Raw genomic sequence first — 16,330 nt, forward strand, 5'->3', positions numbered from 1 at the left:
CATCTTTTGAACAGCACCAGGGATGGGGACTCCACCACCTCCCTGGGCAGTCTGTTCCAGTTCCTGAGAACCCTTTTTGGGAAGAAATTGTTCTTCATCTCCAACGTGAGCCTCCCCTGGCACAACCTGGGGCCATTTGTTCTTGTCCTGTCACTTGTTGCCTGTGAGAAGAGACCAATCCCACTTCCCCCCAACCCCTTTTCAGGTTGCTCTAGAGGGTGATGAGGTCTCCCTTTAGAAATGAGTGGTTTCAGAAGTCATTTCTGAGCCAGCCAGCTCTACCAGAAAAGCTCCATTTCAGTCAGTCCAGAATCCGACCCCTCATTAAAAAATCAGAAGGCTGCTAATTGAGCAGATTTCTGCTCCCCACAGCCATTTCCAAATAATTTCTAAATGGAGTCTGAAGCTCAGCTTGCTGGTATGTGGCTACTCAAAGGAGAAACAAAACACACTGGAGTAAAATCCTGTTTTCATTCAGGCTAGATGAGTCATGTTCGTCTGCGTTTGGCTTAGAAGAAAGGAAAAGGAGCAAATGCGCACCAGGCTGGGTTTGTGTTGTTCGGTCTTGTTCTTGCTGTGTGCTCGAGAATGGGTCCGGCCTCAGCTGTAGCAGGCACCTGGAGCCTTCAGCATCAGCTGGAATAAGGTAAGGAGGAAGGCTCTACAAGGGCTTGGAGTGATGGGATGGGAGGGAATGAATTGAAGCTTGAGGAAGGGAAATTTAGACTGAAGATAAGGAAGAAATTCTTGACAGTAAGGGTGGGGAGACACTGGAACAGGTTGCCCAGGGAGGTTGTGGATGTCCCCTGCCTGCAGGTGTTCAAGGCCAGGCTGAATGAGGCCTTGAGCAAGCTGGGCTGGTGGGAGGTGTCCCTGCCTATGGAGGTTGGAACTAGATGGTGTTGAAGGTCCCTTCCAACCCAAACCATTCTGTGAATCTCTGAACTCCTGGGAGGTTTAAGGGGCATAATTAATCCAAGAGTAGATAGAGGGTAGATAGGAGATCAGAAGTAAGTAGGTAGTAGGAGAGAAGTAGATAGGAGAAGTAGACAGGAGAAGAGAAGTTCTTTCTCCCCATGGAAGAAGAGATCCTTCAGGCCTGCTTTCTTGGGTGACAATGAAATAAAAGAGTATTTAAGTACCCTGCTTGCTAAATATTCCCTTTAGGAAGAGGGAGGCAAAGTCCAAAGTGCAGAAGCTTTGCTCTCCAAAGTAGGCGAGGCAGCGGGCGGAGGAAAAGCCTGAGGACGCTGTTGATCATCTCTGCTTTACATAAGAGCAAAGTCCAATCATGCTGCATGTCCATATTAATTCTGCTGGGTTTTAAATCATTTTTCAGAGGACTACACAAAAAGCAGGAACAACCTCCACGGTAGGTGCATACTTTTCTCTTTTTTCCCTTGAAATCAGAGAGACTTTTCCACCACTGGCTGATAGCTGGGGGGGGGGGTGGGGGGGTGGGGTGCCAAGTAGCTGCACATTCTTCTTAAATGAGCATCTCCTGTCTGATTTATTTTGTGCATGTGCAGAACTGCAGAAACTACAACACTGCAATGAAATGAAGTTAGCAAAGAGATAGAAGTGCAAAGTGTAGATCTCTGTCAGCAAACTGAGCGGCTGGGCTTGCTTCAGCATGTGCCTGCTTGCCTGTTACGAGGATTCACTGCCATGTAGGGCTTTAATAACTTTACTGATTAAACAAATATCTCTATTTTCCTTGGAGCAAAAAAAAAAAAGAAAAGGTCATTGAGGTGACTGCCCTTGGCTAAACACTGTACCTGTCTTGGTCAAATACTATTTCCAGGGAGCTATTGGAACTACATTTAAAATGCCTTCCGAGGATGAAAGGAAGCATAGCGCAGACGGATACAGTCTTAAGATCACTGCATCCAACGAGGGTGAACATGAAGACAAAGAGTAAGTGTTCTTAAACACCTTGCCCTGCACTGAAGCTTGTGAAATTATCTTTGTTTAGGATATATTTTAGGGTTTATTGAATTTTATGATTCATTTAAATTCACCTTATCTGCAAAACCTAATAACGGGAAGCTTTGTATCAGGTCAGCAAGAGGACACTTTATCTTTTGAGGCCTAAGTGTCCACATTATTGACAACAGTTAACTGAAAAGCAGCTCTAAAATGTGACAGAAATGATGTTAGAAGGGACATCTTGGGTACAGTCATGTCACCAGCTAAAAATCCTCTTGATTTGTTTAGTCTGAGTGGTTGACGTACCTTGAATGGTTTGTTTAGTCCTTATGCCCCATGTGCAAAAACATTGATTTTATGCTATCTTCTCCTTTCTCATTTTGAAAGCCATTTACTGCCTCAGTTCACAACTTCCCTGACCAGACAGTGGCACAACCAGCCCTTGCTGGTGTTGTTTCATCCTTGGAGGAGTGAACTGGGAAGACTAACCGAAATTTGCTGCGGTTGGTAGCTGACGCTATTTCTATACCTGGAGGTTTAAATCCAAGCATCTCAAGCACACTCCATAAGTCCTATTGTGGTTACACACCATTGTTTGGTGTAAAAATGTTTCAGGATTAGATTTCAATTGGCCTTCATTAATAGCTTTCATCAGTATTTCTGTGAATAGTTGTGTATTGCATGAGAATGCCTGTGGAAGGCTGCTTTTCAAACACACTAAAGCCCTCCTACCTTTTCAGCAAGGACAAGAAGAAGAAGAAGAAGGAGGCAGAAAAGGCCAATATGGTCAGCCCATTGAAAATGGTAGGGTTGATTCTCTCTCCCTGTTTCTCTAGATACCTGCAGAGGCATTTCAAAGTGTGAGAATTAGGTGAGAGCACTGCAGATGTGGCCTTGGCTTTGCCAAATATGTGATACTAGAGACTGCAGGATATAGCATAGCCATCAAGAAGCTCTTTTTTTGTATATTCTTGTTATTATTATCGGGCTGGGTGCAGAGTGGGTTAAGAGCAGCCCTGAAGAAAGATCCTTGGGGGTGTTGGTTGCTGAGCAGCTCCCCATGAGCCAGCAGTGCCCTCATGCAGCACAGAAGGCAGCTGTGTGCTGGGCTGCATTCAGCAGGGCAAGAGAGGGGATTCTGCCCTTTGCCTCTGCTCTGCTGAGACCCCACCTCCAATATTGCTCCAGGTCTAGTGGGAGGTGTCCCTGCCCATGGCAGTAGGTTGGAAGTGGATGATCCTTTCCAACCCAAACCATTCTGTGATTCTGTGATGGACACATCAAAACATTAACCTCTGCTTTGGAGAGTTTCTGTGATAAAAGTGCTTTTATAGAAGGATTTCTTCCTGCACGCTTAAATTGGGCTGTGTGGTAGGTTGAGAGAGGGCTTAGCTCTCCCTCCTCCACAGAGTAAGAAACCACAGCTAACTCAGTCGAAGAGCAAAAGCTATATATTTACAAGCATATATAGAAAGCAGGTTATATATAACACAATATATACAGGTATTTACAATATATACACAGAAATACACAGCAAAGACAAATAACACAACAAAAATCCCTCCCTCAGGGAGGGATCCCCTCTTTGGAACCCCCTCTCTCCCCCCCTTACCTCCCTTTTTCCCCAAAAAGAGGTTAGAGAGAGAGAAAGGCAAGTTACTAAGGAAAAGAGTTGTTAGCAAGCTTCAAAAGCCCATGCAGGATTAGTGTTTGCTTATCTGAAGGCCAAGTCCAGCAGTTCGCAGAAGAAGCAGGCAGGGAGAACAGGCTGAAACACCAAACTCCCCCAACTCCCAAACCGAACTGAACTGAGGAAAAAATTTTCCAACCGCTTCACAATCTAAAGCTGAATTTTTGTTTATCAACCAATGAAATTCGTTTAGAATATCAGAATGTTTTGGTTCTAGTACCAAAAACATTAGCCAGTGTGTTCCAGCAGTGTTTGTTCTTAAAGGCACAGCCTCAAACGACCACAGTCCACCCCTTTCTAAACAATTTCATTGGCTGTTCGTACTGTCCATCCAATCCAGAACAATATTTACAGTTCGTAAGTTAAGTTCATCGTCCATTCCGGCTATACTCAGATGTAGATGATTCAGAAGTCCAAGAAAATCCAAAATCAAGAAAATGGAAAACAGTTTGTCTCTCCGCAGACGAAGCGAAGAAAAAGGGAAACAGGGACTCAGGGACTCTCAGTTGACTCAGGGCTCTCAGGGTTCTCAGGGTTCGTGCACCGTAGATTCCTCAGGGACTCTTTCCTTTGGACGCGCTGTAGCTGTACAACATTCTGAAATTAAACTCTCTCAGCTAAAGTTAAATCTCTTTGTGGAATACACTGAATTTCACCATTCTCTTGCATTACCCAATAAGTGTGACCCGGACCTTCTGCTGAAACCACCCCTCGGACAGGTTTAGCCTCTCCTGAGGGCGAAAATACCCAAACAGTTTTACCTAACAGATTCTTTTCCCTAACAACAGGAACTCTATCACCTTCTACTTTCTGTAGCAGATCAGAATGTGCAGGTCCAGCTCGGTTCACTGAACCTCTACTGTTCACCAGCCAGGTTGCTTGTGCTAAATGTTTCTCCCAGTTTTTCAAAGATCCACCTCCCATGGCTTTGAGAGTGGTCTTCAACAAACCGTTGTAGCGTTCAATCTTCCCTGCAGCTGGTGCATAGTAAGGAATATGGAAAATCCACTCAATACCGTGCTCTTTTGCCCAGCTCTTTACAAGGTTGTTCTTGAAGTGAGTTCCGTTGTCTGACTCAATCCTCTCTGGAGTTCCGTGTCTCCACAGGATCTGTCTCTCCAGACCGAGAATGGTGTTGCGTGCAGTTGCATGTGGGACTGCGTAAGTTTCCAGCCATCCAGTGTTTGCCTCTACCATAGTAAGCACGTACTGCTTACCAGAACGAGAACGTGGTAGAGTGATGTAGTCAATCTGCCAAGCTTCACCATACCTGTATTTGGACCATCTGTCACCATACCACAAGGGCTTAATTCTCTTTGCCTGCTTAATAGCAGCACAAATGTCACAGTCATGGATGACTTGTGTGATGGCATCCATGGAAATGTCTATGGATCTGTCACGAGCCCATTGGTATGTTGCATCTCTGCCTTGATGTCCTGACGAATCGTGAGCCCACCGAGCTAAGAATATCTCACCTCGGTGTTTCCAGTCGAGATCAAGTTCAGAGTCCTTGTCTACTTGAGAAACTCTTGCAGCTAGATCTGCCTGATGGTTGTGCTGCTGTTCCTCAGTAGCTTTGCTCTTGGGAATGTGAGCATCAATGTGTCTCACTTTCACTGGAATTCTCTCGATTCGATCAGCAATGTCTTGCCACAGTTCAGCTGCCCAGATGGGTTTTCCTTTCCTCTGCCAGCCATTCTTTTTCCAGTTCTTTAGCCAACCCCATAGAGCATTGGCTACCATCCATGAGTCGGTGTAGAGATAAAGCTTTGGCCATCTCTCACGTTCAGCCACGTCGAGAGCTAGCTGGACAGCTTTTACCTCTGCAAACTGACTGGATTCTCCTTCTCCATCCTTCGCCTCTGCAACTCGGCGTGTTGGACTCCACACGGCAGACTTCCACCTTCGCTTGTTCCCGACGAGACGACAGGAACCGTCTGTGAACAAAGCATATTTCTTTTCATCATCAGAAAGGTCATTGTAAGGAGGAGCTTCCTCAGCACGAGTTACTCTCTCCTCTGGAGGTTTAGCACAGTTGGTATCTTCAGGCCAACTTGAGATCACCTCCACCAGACCAGGTCTTTCAAGATTTCCCATTCGAGCTCTCTGTGTTATCAGGGCCATCCACTTAGACCAGGTGGAATCTGTGGCATGATGTGGTGTGGAACCTTTGCCTTTGAACATCCAATTCAAAACTGGCAATCTGGGAGCTAAGAGAAGTTGTGACTCAGTTCCAATTACTTCAGAAGCTGCTTTCACTCCTTCATAGGCAGCTAGAATCTCTTTCTCTGTTGGAGTGTAATTAGCCTCTGAACCTCTGTAACCTCGACTCCAGAAACCAAGAGGTCGTCCACGTGTCTCACCTGGAGCTTTTTGCCACAAGCACCAGGTTGGACCATTGTCACCTGCAGCCGTGTACAAAATGTTCTTAATGTCTGGACCATCTCGCACAGGTCCCAGACCCACTGCTTGGACTACTTCTTGCTTTATCTGGTCAAAGGCTGCTTGTTGTTCAGGTCCCCAGTGGAAACTGTTCCTCTTTCGAGTCACATCATACAGAGGTTTCACAATCTGACTGTATCCAGGAACGTGTAGTCTCCAAAATCCCACTATCCCCAAGAAACGTAGAGTTTCTTGCTTGTTCGTGGGATTTGCCATGGTAGAGACTCTATTTACCACATCCACTGGAATGTGTCGGCGTCCATCCTGCCACTGCACTCCCAGAAACTGGATCTCTGTGGTAGGACCTTTCACTTTGTCTCTCTTGATGGCAAAACCTGCATTCAGGAGAATGTCCATGATTTTGTTACCTTTCTCGAAGACTTCCTCAGCAGTTTTACCCCAGACGATGATATCATCGATGAACTGGATGTGTTCTGGAGCACCACCTTCCTCCAGAGCATCATGGATTACTGCATGACAGATGCTGGAGCTGTGGATCCAGCCCATTGGCAGTCTGTTGAAAGTGTACTGGATTCCTCTCCAGGTGAAAGCAAACTGAGGCCTGCATTCCTCTGCTATGGGAATAGAGAAGAAGGCATTAGCAATGTCTATGGTAGCATACCATTTGGCCTCTTTGGATTCCAGCTCATACTGGAGTTCCATCATGTCTGGTACTGCTGCACTCATAGGCGGAGTTACTTCATTCAGGGCTCGGTAGTCCACTGTCAGACGCCAGTTTCCATTCAGCTTTCGCACAGGCCACACTGGACTGTTGAAAGGTGAATGAGTTTTGCTGATGACTTTCTGACTCTCCAACTGACGAATCAGATTCTGAATGGGCAACAAAGAGTCACGGTTGGTTCTGTATTGTCTGTGATGCACAGTCCGAGAAGCAACCGGCAACTTAATGTCCTGAATCTTGTGTTGTCCCACAACTGCAGATTCATCAGAAAGCTCAGGTCTAGCAGACAGCTTCAGTTTTTGTCCATCAATTTCTACAGAAGCTACTCCAAAAGCCCATTTGTAACCTTTAGGGTCTTTGAAACGCCCTTCTCTCAGAAAATCAATTCCCAAAATACAAGGTGCATCAGGTCCGGTCACAACTGTATGCTTTTTCCATTGTTTACCAGTTAAGCTTATATTAACCTCCACTTTACTTAACTCTTGAGATCCACCAGTGACTCCCAGAATAGTTATGGACTCTGATCCCTGATAATTTGATGGCAATATGGTGCACTGAGCTCCTGTGTCAACCAAGGCCCTGTACTTCTGAAAGTGTGAAGTGCCAGGCCACTGGATGTACACATCCCAATAGATTCTGTTATCTGTATTACCCCTCTCCTCCCCCTGGCGGGAGGCAGGGCACCCCTAGTTATGGGGAACATGTCCACAGGTGCAACGAGCACACTGTGCAGTGTTAGAACTGGAGCCACTGTTGGAGCTACTAGAGTTGTCCTGGGGAACTGTAGAAGTAACAGCTACCCTTCTGGTATTGCTACCTCGGGTTCTGCCACTTTGCAGTTCTCTCAGTCTCCTGAAAAGATTAGAAGTTGGTTGACCATCCCACCTGTTCATGTTCTCACCAAACTGATCACGCAGGGTAATCCAAATAGTCCTACGTGACTGCCTTGGTGGTCTGTTTTGGTTTGATCTGTTTTGGAATGACCTCCTTGGAGGATGTCTATTCCTCACAGATGAAACCTGTACCCACCTGGAGGAAGAATTGGAATCATCTCTTTGTGCCAATTGGGAGATGGTGTTTTTAAATTCATCCTTCAGCTCTTTCATGCAATTCTCCAGTTTTCCAGACAGAGTTTCAATGGCTGAAACCAAAGAAACACGTGTCATGCTATCATCTAATTGTCTCAATTGATCAGTGAATTGGCCAACCGTAAGAGGAGCTCCACCATAATTTCTTGCTACAATTCTGCTTGCCAGAATGTTTGCATAATTAGAAGGAGCAAGCTTGATGAGCTTTTTAGTAAGACCATTTCCTACAGGAACATCATCAGGATTCAGAGATTCATGTTCACCATAGAGTACCTCTCTAACAGCAAATTCTCTCAGACGCTTGATTCCCTCATCTATGGTAGTCCAGGGCTTAGGATTCCATGGAAGATCATCTCGGGAAGGGTATCTCATGAGAACCGCCATTAGAAGGCGTATCCACAGATTAACCTTACCGAGAGCCTTGCCTAGATGTCTATCTATTCCATTATCCTTTGAGAGAGTTCCTAGCTGGGCTGCTGACTTGTCTCCAACCATTAGAGCTGGAGCACCTGTATCATAACATCTACCAAGCCAAGCGAGAACTGGCTCCTTATCTGCTCTGAGATAGTCTTTTCTCACATTTCTAAGCTCCTCACGTGGTGAAGAGCAGTCGGTTATGTCATCTTGTTCTTGCTCCTCTGCCTCCTGTTCCTCAACTTGTGGTCCCAACAACCTCTCAAAGATCCCTTTAAGCTGAGAGGCACCACCACTAGCTGCTGTCCTACCAAGAGATGCATCTCGATCCTCTGATGATCTCAATAACTCAGCTATATTTTTAAGACAGATTTTCTCTTCCTCCCCAGCAGAAGAACCTTGCTGTGCATCCCCGTCAGCTCCTGAATCAGCTTTAGTCTTACCCTTCCTTGTTGTTAAAACTGCTACTTGCTTTACTGGAGCTGTGTTTGGGTTTCCAGCTGCCTTATTATCAGAAGCTGATAAGCTTTGAGACAGATTAGCTGCTTTGGAGGACGCTTCCGCTCCTGCCATGGAAGAAGGAGGAAATGACTTTGCCTCGTTAATGGTGGCTGCCTGGGACACAGGAGCCGCCATGTTTGGGGCTACTGTAGCCCCTGGCTGCTTGCCAGAATCATCACCATTGCTATTCAGAGCTGCCTTGCCGATTGACTTTTTAGCTTTATCTTTAACTGACACAGATTCTCCATTATCATCCTCACTGGATGTTCCTGAAACAGAGCTAGGGTGGCGTTTTCGTCTCTTAACCCTCCGTTTTATAACAAAACATGCCTTGGACACTTTTTTCTCCCGGTACAGTGCTACCAACAAATACACATTAATTATCATCATCAGCAGGACTACACACATCAAGAAAATCAGCTTTGGATCCCAGCCATCACTTAAAATTACCCTTTCACCGAGCGGAATCTTAAACTCTTTTATCTCAATAGGGAGTGTGCTAGATGTAACATTCCTGTACTTTTTAACATAAAAGAATTTCAGGCACTGATCATACAGAAGCCGAATCTTGTACTTAAACCACAAATATAATTTTTGCATTATATATTTACCTATCTTATCGATAATCATACCCAGGCAATACTTGTAGATCAATACACCAAAGACCGAGAAGAACAGACGCTCAAAAAGCCAAAACACCTTCATGTTTGCTCGTTCGACTTAAGCAAGCAATAAATCAAACTAATTTGTCAGCAAGCCTCGAGTTGGGCAGCCAATAAATGTGGTAGGTTGAGAGAGGGCTTAGCTCTCCCTCCTCCACAGAGTAAGAAACCACAGCTAACTCAGTCGAAGAGCAAAAGCTATATATTTACAAGCATATATAGAAAGCAGGTTATATATAACACAATATATACAGGTATTTACAATATATACACAGAAATACACAGCAAAGACAAATAACACAACAAAAATCCCTCCCTCAGGGAGGGATCCCCTCTTTGGAACCCCCTCTCTCCCCCCCTTACCTCCCTTTTTCCCCAAAAAGAGGTTAGAGAGAGAGAAAGGCAAGTTACTAAGGAAAAGAGTTGTTAGCAAGCTTCAAAAGCCCATGCAGGATTAGTGTTTGCTTATCTGAAGGCCAAGTCCAGCAGTTCGCAGAAGAAGCAGGCAGGGAGAACAGGCTGAAACACCAAACTCCCCCAACTCCCAAACCGAACTGAACTGAGGAAAAAATTTTCCAACCGCTTCACAATCTAAAGCTGAATTTTTGTTTATCAACCAATGAAATTCGTTTAGAATATCAGAATGTTTTGGTTCTAGTACCAAAAACATTAGCCAGTGTGTTCCAGCAGTGTTTGTTCTTAAAGGCACAGCCTCAAACGACCACAGGCTGTAATCTCAGTTGCTAATGAAAGACAGTTTGAGTGCACACCCAACGGCTTTTTGTTGGCTTTCTTGCTGTGTAGGCAGAGCCTTGTGCTTGCCTCCCGCTGCCACAGTGAAGTTTAATGTCTCTTCTCTCTCCCAGTTCCGCTACTCCAGCTGGTCAGACAGGATACTCATGCTGCTGGGCACTCTGCTGGCAGTAGCCCATGGAAGCAGCCTCCCCATCGCCATGATAATCTTTGGGGACATGACTGACAGCTTCGTTGGCTCTGGAAACGGAACTACAACAGGTACAGACATACCTGCTGTGAAAGGAACACTGGAATCACTTCTGGAAAAGAGGCAGGGAGATTCAGGCATCTCAGCAGGGAATACTCATGGCACAAACCCCAGCATGATACCACACTCTGACACAAATGAGTAGCTTCTGTGTTTGTTGTGACACACCACAGCATTTTTCTTGCTCCTAATTCTTAGTTTCTGCATTAGATTCACAGAATGGGTTGGGTTGGAAGGGACCTGAAAGACCATCCAATTCCACCACCCTGCCATGGGAAGGGACACCTCCTACCAGCCCAGCTTGCTCAAGACCTCATCCAGTCTGGCCTTGAACACCTGCAGGGGGAGGGCAACCACAACCTCCCTGGGCAGCCTGTTCCAGTGTCTCCCCACCCTCAGTGTCACGAACTTCTTCCTCACCTCCACTCTCAATCTCCCCTCTTCCTGCTCAAAGCCATTGTCCCTGTCCTGTCACTCCCAGCCCTTGTCAGAAGTCCCTCCCCAGCTCTCCTGTAACCCCTTTCAGGTACTGGAAGGTCTCCACGGAGCCTTCATTTCTCCAAGCTGAACAATCCCAGCTCTCCACTTGTCCCCATAGCACACATTCAATGCATCATGGTTAACTCTGACTAGAGAGAGGCTGGCTGCCCATCTAGTCAGCATCAGTTCCTCTTAATTCCTTTGCATTAAACTGGACATTTGTGGTTCACAAGGTGAATAAGATCAGCAAGTACATCCAACAGAAACTCACTACAAAAAGACAGGATGAGGGGTGATGGCTTCAAACTGCAAGAAGCTGGATTAAGATGAGACATAATGGAGAAATTCTTCCCCATGAGGGTGGTGAGCCACTGGAACAGGTGGGCCAGAGAAATTTTGGAGCCTCCCAGCCTGGTAGTGTTGAAAGCCAGGCTGGCTGGGGTCTTGAGCAAGCTGCTCTAGTGGAAGGTGTCCTAGCCCTTGACAGGGGGGTGGAACTGGATGATCTTGAAGGTCCCTTACAACCCAAACCAGTCTATGAATCAATGAGATGTGTCTCTGTAGTCAGTGAAGTTGTGACTAGCTTTGTATTACTATCATCATTGTTTTTTCAGTAGGTAGAAATCATCCTACTCCTCCTTTCATTAAGGTCAAGTCAGTTCAAAAGGAGCTGTAGGACTCAAAACCTGCTGAACAGCTTGCAGGACAACCAATCTGTTAAAACTTGCTCTCTGAAAAGTATTTGCTCTTTTCTTCCTTTCTAGATGATTCCATTCTGATGAATTACACTGAGGCAATTTTTGACAAGCTGGAAGAAGAAATGACAAGGTAACTAGAAGTGGATGTTTCCTCTCCTTTCTCCTACGTGGGCACACCTTTCTAGTCAAGCTATTCTTGTTTTGAATAGTTTAAACAACATGTAAGCAGCGATGCATTGAATAATGTTTGTAACTAAAGAGACTATTGGAGTATTCCTGAGCACCCACAGCTGTTCCAGACAATTTTTCTGTGATCCCTTTTCAGAAGTGCTGTGTTTCCCCCAAGCCAACTGCATTTCCTTCTTTCTCTTCCTCTGAACTTATCGCTAACAAATTATATTACTAACAAATTATATTGGTTATCATCCATCCATGCCTTGAGCTGTAGGGATTCTCTGGTAAAAAGCAGAATTAAAATCGCCCCCCCAAAATAGCTAATTTGCTACCAAAGCATCAAGTGCAACCAAGTTGTCTGGACTTACCTAGAGTGCTGTGTCCAGCTCTGCAGCCCTTAACACAGAAAGGACATGGACCTGATGGAGCAGGTCCAGAGGAGGGCCGTGAAGATGATCAGGGGGCTGGAGCATCTCTGCTATGAGGACAGACTGAGGGAGCTGGGGTTGTTCAGCAGACTTACAGCACACCTTACAGCAGACCTTACAGCAGACTTCCAATACCTGAAGGGGGCTACAAGAAGGCTGCAGAGGGACTGTTTGCAAAGGCCTACAGGGGCAGGACAAAGGGCAGTGGTTTGAAATGAGAGCAGAGCAGATTTAGATTGGATGTGAGGAACAAGTTCTCCCCATCCTCATCCCCATGAGGATGCTGGAACACTGCAGCAGGTTGCCCAGGGAGGTGGTTGAGGCCCCATGCCTGGAGATATCCAAGGTCAGGCTCAAAAGGGCTCTGAGCAACCTATCTAGTGGAGGATGTCCCTTCCTACCTCAGCCATTCTATGATATTTGTGTTAGTGTTTAATTTCTGCTTCGAAATGAAAGTAATGACACAGCTTTAAATCAGGTTATTTTCTCTCCCTTTCTCTTTTCTTTATGATCAAGCATATTTGTTATTAATTTCTCTTAATTTTAAAGATCTTTGTGTTAGTGTTCTCATGCCTGCTTTGAAATGAGAGCAACCACACAGCTTTACAATCAAAGCATTTTCTCTTTTGTTTGTCTTCTCATGCAGATGGGGCGGCGGGGGGGGAGGTATTCACAATTTGGTTTTGTTTCTCATTATCCTGATGTGATTGTATTGGTAATAAATCAGGTTTTTTCTCCAAGCCAAATCTGGTTTGCCCATGACAGTAACTTGTGGGTGATCTCTCCCTGTCCTTATCTCACTCCAGGAGCCTTTCATTGTATTTTCTCACTCCTGCCCAGCTTAAAAGGGAAGTGATAGAACATCTCTTTGGTGGACACCTGGCCCCCAGCCAAGGTCAAAGCCACCACAAACATCATGTCTGACACTTTGTCTTTTAAACATTAGCCCTGACAGTACAAGCATGAATAAAGAGCAAGTGGAGTTTCTCTCTAGGAGCAAACTGGTGAATGAGGAGTCTGTCACTTATTAGCAGCACAGGGATAGCTTCTCCTTTCTGGAGTTTCTAGATGGAGCCTTGAGGTGATGTGTTCACTGGGTTGTAGAAGCAGCTGCTTGCAGCCAGCCCTTGTTAATCTAGGCAGGTTTACAGCAGGTCACATAGTAATAAAAACTCTGTAGAAGGGCAAAGGCCTCCCTCAGGTGTGTACTCAGCTCTGCACGTGGGCTTGGTTGTGTTTGTTACTCAAACAAGTTTCCCCAAAGCCCAGCTATCTCTGCAGACAACAGCAACCATTCTTTTACGAGGCACTGAACCTTCACTCTCTGATGAGTTTCAGAGGATTCAGTGAATTTGCAGGATGTATTTCATCAGCATGGAAGCTTGGCAGATGCATCTGCCCCTTCTGAGACAACTGCTCAGGAGGCAAAGTCCAAGCATGAAAGGATTTGTGGAAGCTATGCAACATCATAAAGCAATTGTCAGAAGTCACTGCTGAATTTTGAGGTGGTGTTCTTGGGTTTAGTGTGATTGAGAGGGGAGTTTTAATGGGGCTGAAGATGACCAGGGCCAATATTACACTAACCAGCATTCAGTTAGGCATTAACCTGGTGTTATTAGTTCAGATAAAGCTGATTTCATAATGGCTATAGTTCCAAAGTCCCTATCTTAGTTCTGTGGCAGCTTGGTCTCAAAAATGGATGGATTACAACTTGAAAAGTTTGACTGGGATAAGAGGAAACAGCCTCAAGTTGCACCAGGGAAGGTCTAGGTTGCACATAAGAAACTTCTTGACTGAAAGGGTTCTGACAGCCTGGCACAGGCTGCCCAGTGAGGTGGCTGAATGCCCATCCCTGGAGGTGTTTCCCAGAGGCAGAGATGTGGTGCTGAGGGCCATGGCTTAGCCCCAGCCTTGGTAGAGCTAGAGAATGGTTGGGGTGGGTGATCCCAAATACATCCATGATTACATGAGCTCTAAAGCAGTCCTCTCCTTGCCTGAGCTGAGCATTTGCACACAGATTCCTGCCATTTGCTCCTGTCAGGTTTCATGCTACTGTTCAGAAGAGTCAGTGTGTGCAGCTTACCACATGTGCCACTTACTACACGTGAGTGAAAGTCCTGAGAGTTTGAAAGCTTTTGTGTTAATTATTTACCTTTTTATGGATGCAGCAGTCTTACAGCTACCTGTGGTACCACAAACAATTAGCCATTGCCACTGGTCATGGTTCGCAAACAGGGGATCAGCTGAGTTCAGTTTTGCTGCTTTAGGCCTGGTTTAAGTCCAGCAGTAACTGATTCTGATGAACCAAATCACATTTGATTTCTTTCTCTCTGAACACTTTAAAACTATGACTCAAATTCTCTTCCAGTTTGAGTATTTCACACACTCCTTGGTTTGGATGTGACAGCACAGGACTGAATTAATTTAAAAGTAAGCAGTCAATTAGGAATAAAGCAGAGAGAAGAAAAGGGGGTTTGGTCTTAAGGGCATTTGCCTCCAGGAGATGCATGTTTAGTAATTCTGTATTCTGAAAGGGGGAAATGCAGCAGCCATGCATGGAGATATTGCTAAAGACAGGCATGCTGTGTGATGGAAATGTTGGCTTGAGGGAGCAGGTGGAGGAGAAGCTGGACATGAGCCAGCAATGGGCTCAATGGCAGCCTGGGCTGTATCCAAAGCAGCGTGGCCAGAGATGGAGAGAGGGGATTCTGCCCTTTTGCTCTGCTCTGGGGAGACCTCACCTGCAGGGCTGTGTCCAGCTATGGGGCCCTCAACACAGGAAGAACCTGGACCTGATGGAGAAGGTCCAGAGGAGGCCACCAGGATGATCAGAGGCTGGAGCACCTTCCCTGCGAAGTCTGAGAGTTGAGACTGTTAAACCTGGAGAAGAGAAGGCTCCAGGGAGACCTTAGAGCTGCATTTCAATACCTGAAGGGGATCTACAGGAAGGCTGGGGAGGGACTGTTCAGAAGGGCCTGTGGGGATAGGACAAGGGGCAGTGGTTTGAAACTGGAGCAGGGGAGATTTAGGTTGGGCATCAGGAGGAAGTTCTGCACAATGAGGGTGGTGAGACACTGGAACACGCTGCTCAGAGATGTGATGGAGGCTCTGTCCCTGAAGCCATTTGGAATCAGACTTGATGTGGCCCTGAACAGCCTGCTCTAGCTGGAGCTGCTGCTGACTGCAGGGGGGTAGGTTAAGATGCCCTTTGAAGGTCCCTTGAACCCAAACCATTCTAGGAGTCCAGTTGCTGCTTGTGAGAGACTCGGTAGCTTCTGCAGAGAGGTGCAAATTCTAGCATGAATGTAGAGACCCTGGTTCAGTTCTGAAAGAGAATCAGCAAGCAGCAAGCTAAACAACATCCTGGAGAGATCATCAAAACTAAATTCAGAGAATGTTACTTTTCCCCCTTCCCTTTCAGGTATGCATATTACTATTCGGGGATAGGAGCGGGTGTTCTCCTTGCTGCTTACGTCCAGACCTCGTGTTGGACCCTAGCAGCAGGCCGGCAAATCAAAAAAATCAGAGAAAAGTTTTTTCATGCAATTATGAGGCAAGAAATTGGCTGGTTTGATGTAAATGATGTGGGAGAACTCAACACTCGCCTGATAGAGTAAGTATGCTCCACCTTTACCAGTGGCTTTTAGTCTTGCTAAGCATGGCACCTGGGGCCATGGTTTAGCGGCCGTGGTGGTGTTGGGTTGCTGGTTGGGCTGGATGACCTTAGAGAGCTTTTCCAGCCCAAACTATTCCATGATTCTATGATATAACATTGAACATATGGAGGTGGTGGAGTCACCATCCCTGGAGGTGTTCAAGAAAAGTGTGAACATGGCATCTGGGGACATGGTTTAATGGCCATGGTGGTGGTGGGTTGAGGGTTGGACTGGATATCTTAGAGGGCTTTCCCACACAAAACAATTCAATGGCTCCATGGCTCTGTGATTCTGTGATATAATTAATATAATATAATTGAACTCCATGATCTTACAGATCTTTTCCAACCTAAACTATTCCATGGTTCTATGTGTGAGTTACAGATTGGTTTGGGTTTTTTTAATTTTAAATAGAATTCTTTCCTTGCCAAGTTTCTCACGGACTAATCTTCTAATGCTGCTGCTACTGGACTGTCGCAAGCA

General features: G+C 45.8%; 1 protein-coding gene across 1 annotated transcript in view; it reads left to right on the forward strand.

Annotated features, from left to right (window-relative positions):
- The first annotated feature begins 481 nt into the window (after positions 1-481).
- ABCB1 (ATP binding cassette subfamily B member 1) overlaps positions 482-16,330 on the forward strand; it is a 41,277-nt gene continuing 25,428 nt past the window's right edge. Inside the window, exons 1-7 of the mRNA XM_054161046.1 lie at positions 482-646; positions 1,168-1,372; positions 1,805-1,917; positions 2,670-2,733; positions 10,275-10,422; positions 11,656-11,719; positions 15,613-15,804. Of these exons, the coding sequence (XP_054017021.1) occupies positions 1,829-1,917; positions 2,670-2,733; positions 10,275-10,422; positions 11,656-11,719; positions 15,613-15,804 (557 nt within the window). The 5' untranslated portion in view covers positions 482-646; positions 1,168-1,372; positions 1,805-1,828. The remainder of the gene's footprint in view (positions 647-1,167; positions 1,373-1,804; positions 1,918-2,669; positions 2,734-10,274; positions 10,423-11,655; positions 11,720-15,612; positions 15,805-16,330) is intronic.

The sequence above is a fragment of the Dryobates pubescens genome, chromosome 4, assembly GCF_014839835.1.
Source record: "Dryobates pubescens isolate bDryPub1 chromosome 4, bDryPub1.pri, whole genome shotgun sequence".
NCBI lineage: Eukaryota > Metazoa > Chordata > Aves > Piciformes > Picidae > Dryobates > Dryobates pubescens.